At 45.2% G+C, this 2,708-nt stretch overlaps 1 protein-coding gene across 1 annotated transcript in view; it reads right to left on the bottom strand.

Annotated features, from left to right (window-relative positions):
- Positions 1–6: 6 nt before the first annotated feature.
- The window catches only part of LOC106632239 (guanine nucleotide-binding protein G(I)/G(S)/G(O) subunit gamma-11-like), a 3,671-nt gene continuing 969 nt past the window's right edge, over positions 7–2,708 (bottom strand). Inside the window, exon 2 of the mRNA XM_031066825.1 lies at positions 7–196. Coding sequence (XP_030922685.1) covers positions 46–196 — 151 coding nt within the window. The 3' untranslated portion in view covers positions 7–45. The remainder of the gene's footprint in view (positions 197–2,708) is intronic.

Here is a 2,708-nt window from a genome sequence, read left to right on the forward strand (position 1 = left end):
ACGGGAGGAATGCCTGCTCCAGGGGCAGGCGCGGGGCTCCTTCTCCTAAGCGATGACACAGCCTCCCTTCTCCTTGAAAGGGTTTTTGTCCTCGGGGACCCCCTTCACCAGCGGGTCCTCTCCCGACCGCTCCTCGATGTAGTTCTTGATCTCTTCGGAGCACTTGGACACCTCGAGGGAAAGGACAGAAAAGTGGCTGCGTTACGGCCATGGGAAATGTTCAGCAGTGGAGGAAACCCATGAATTTATATTCTCTCTCACTCACCTTCCCACCAAGCACAAAATACCTGGCCACAGAGCACTAAGCACGTGCATACTCAGCTTCCTTCCTCTCTTTTCACAGCCTGATATTGACAGAACATGTGAGTGTCTCTGAGAATGTAAACGCCTCTCCGAACAGCCATTGCTGCATAGTTAAACTTGTGTTCATAATTAACCAATCTAGTTTTATTAAGCTGCGGATCACACTCTGCCTCAGCACCAGCATGACTTATGGTCAATAGTTTCAGGGTCAGTAACTTTCAATTCAGTTTCAAAGTATTTATAGCTTTATATGTTTTTCACAAACAAAACATTCAGCAATGATTTTTCAGTGGTAATACCAATTCTTACTTTGCAGTTCTACTACAGCAATGATGCACCTTGAATGAGAGTCTAACTAGGAAAGACAATTTATTTACTGGTTACCTGGGGTTATTTCAAACAATGGTTAATAAAAGAGCCTATTGTGTTTTGAGACCATAACAGTTCCCATAGCATTCATACCAAATTAGCACTGCTGTAGGCAAGCCTGCATAGAACCCATCTAGGAAGAAGAAGGGTGTTTAGTTTCTGTTCACTGACACTGGAGCACATGCAGCACATGTGGTAGTGGTGTCTGTGGAGTCTGAGAGTGCACAAGTGAACGTCTGGGGCTCCTGAGGTTCCTTGTGCACACACAATCTCTTGCTCTCTGTGTCAGCAGAAGCTGTCCCTAGATGCTCAAACGCCTGGCTTGTCTGAGGACACACTCCTGCTCTGTCCTCACCTCCTCCCTTCCTACCCACAGGCCCTGCAGTGGTACTGCTGTGCAGAGTCAGCAGCAGGAACCAGCTGCTGGCCAGGCCACTAGATGATTAGTATTTCTAATTTAAGGCCCCTTGCCTCCTCTGTTAATTATATCTTATTTCAAAGGTAAAAATACAACAAGAGAACCATTGAATTTACTTGCTGCATCACAAACAACAGAGCATGGCCTGTGCAAAATTAAGCTTTAAGCCATCAGAAAGAACAGAGTTAATTCCCAATTAAACAGTGCATAAAACAAGATCTGCTTTAGAGCAAAGAAGAAGCTGCACCTAGAAATCCCATTTATGTGTCTTGTTCTTCTGTGCCTTGCTGACTTTGTTCATTCAAACTGGAGCACCTAACACCATAGTACAGTTGCACGCCAAAGTATATGAAGGACCACGGTTTTACTTCAGCCAGCACTGCCAAGATCACTTTCACTTATAAGAAAAAAAGCCTGCTTAAATATACATTTAGAAATTTTTATTCATTCCAAAGTCCACTTCCTTTTTATGTTGTAAAGTTGTTAGTGGGGGTCAAGAAAATTTTGGCTGATGTTTTTCTTTTGGTACCAACAGTAATGTGGTTTCTGCATTTCCCAGTCCTTGTAACACCTATACAGGTACCAGGGGACCGTGGCAACTACAACATCAATTTCATTCTCACAGAGAAATTTCTGTTACAATGCACTGGTAGAATTAAGCATGCTTCACTACAGGAAAATTGAAAAATATCCATTTTTTTAAAGTGATTAGGGTTTTGGTTTATTCCAAACATGTAGAAAAGTATTTAAATTATTATTTCCAAAACTTTATATCCTGCAGAGTGTATTTCAGTTGTCTAAGAATCATCTTTTGAGAGATGATATAGGCATCAACACTAGTTAGACGTTGAGCCCTCAGTACTGCTGGAGCTTTAGACTGTACTGTAACATCTACAATCACTGATACCCAACTCACAGCTAAAACATAACTTCAGCATTGGCATTTTTATTCTTGGGGTAAAACCTAGACCTTCAATGTAATCAACATGACTCATGCTACTGATTCCCACATACAAATGTATTTTTGGTCCTAACTTGAAGGTGTAATTTAGGTGTAATATTTAGGTGTAATATTTAGGTGTAATTTCCTCTGCTGGCATGCAGAATTTAAAAAAAAAATTAGTTTCATCATGGACCAAGACCAGTTCTGCACATCTTTCATCTATAGAAAATGTACAGAACCATAAACCTTTAAGGGGAAAGTACTTGTGGGAAGGAACAATCAGTGTAAATGTCTAAATGTCTATGGAACAAGGCTGGGTGGGTCACGGCTCGGCACGGGTGGTGCTTTGGCTCCTGCCCGGGCACTGCTCAGCACGGGAAGCGGGGCGGGGACGCGGGCAGCCGAGACCCGGCTACGGGCCAGGCAGGGCGCAGTGCCGCGACAGGGCTCCCCTGGCTTCCCAGGGGAGGACGATCCCTCCCCGAGCACCAGCACGTCCCTGGGCGTTCTGCCTACAGAAGAGGGGAACAGCGCGACGTGCTCCTCCCTCGCCTGGCAAGGCGGTCTTGTGCCGGCCTTGGGCGCCAGGGACTCGAGGGGAGGGGGAAGTTAAGGGGTGCCAAATCCACCGGGATTAAGTTAAGGGGTGCCAAATCCTGCCGCGGCGGGCCGGCC

This window comes from Geospiza fortis, unplaced genomic scaffold, assembly GCF_000277835.1.
Source record: "Geospiza fortis unplaced genomic scaffold, GeoFor_1.0 scaffold138, whole genome shotgun sequence".
NCBI lineage: Eukaryota > Metazoa > Chordata > Aves > Passeriformes > Thraupidae > Geospiza > Geospiza fortis.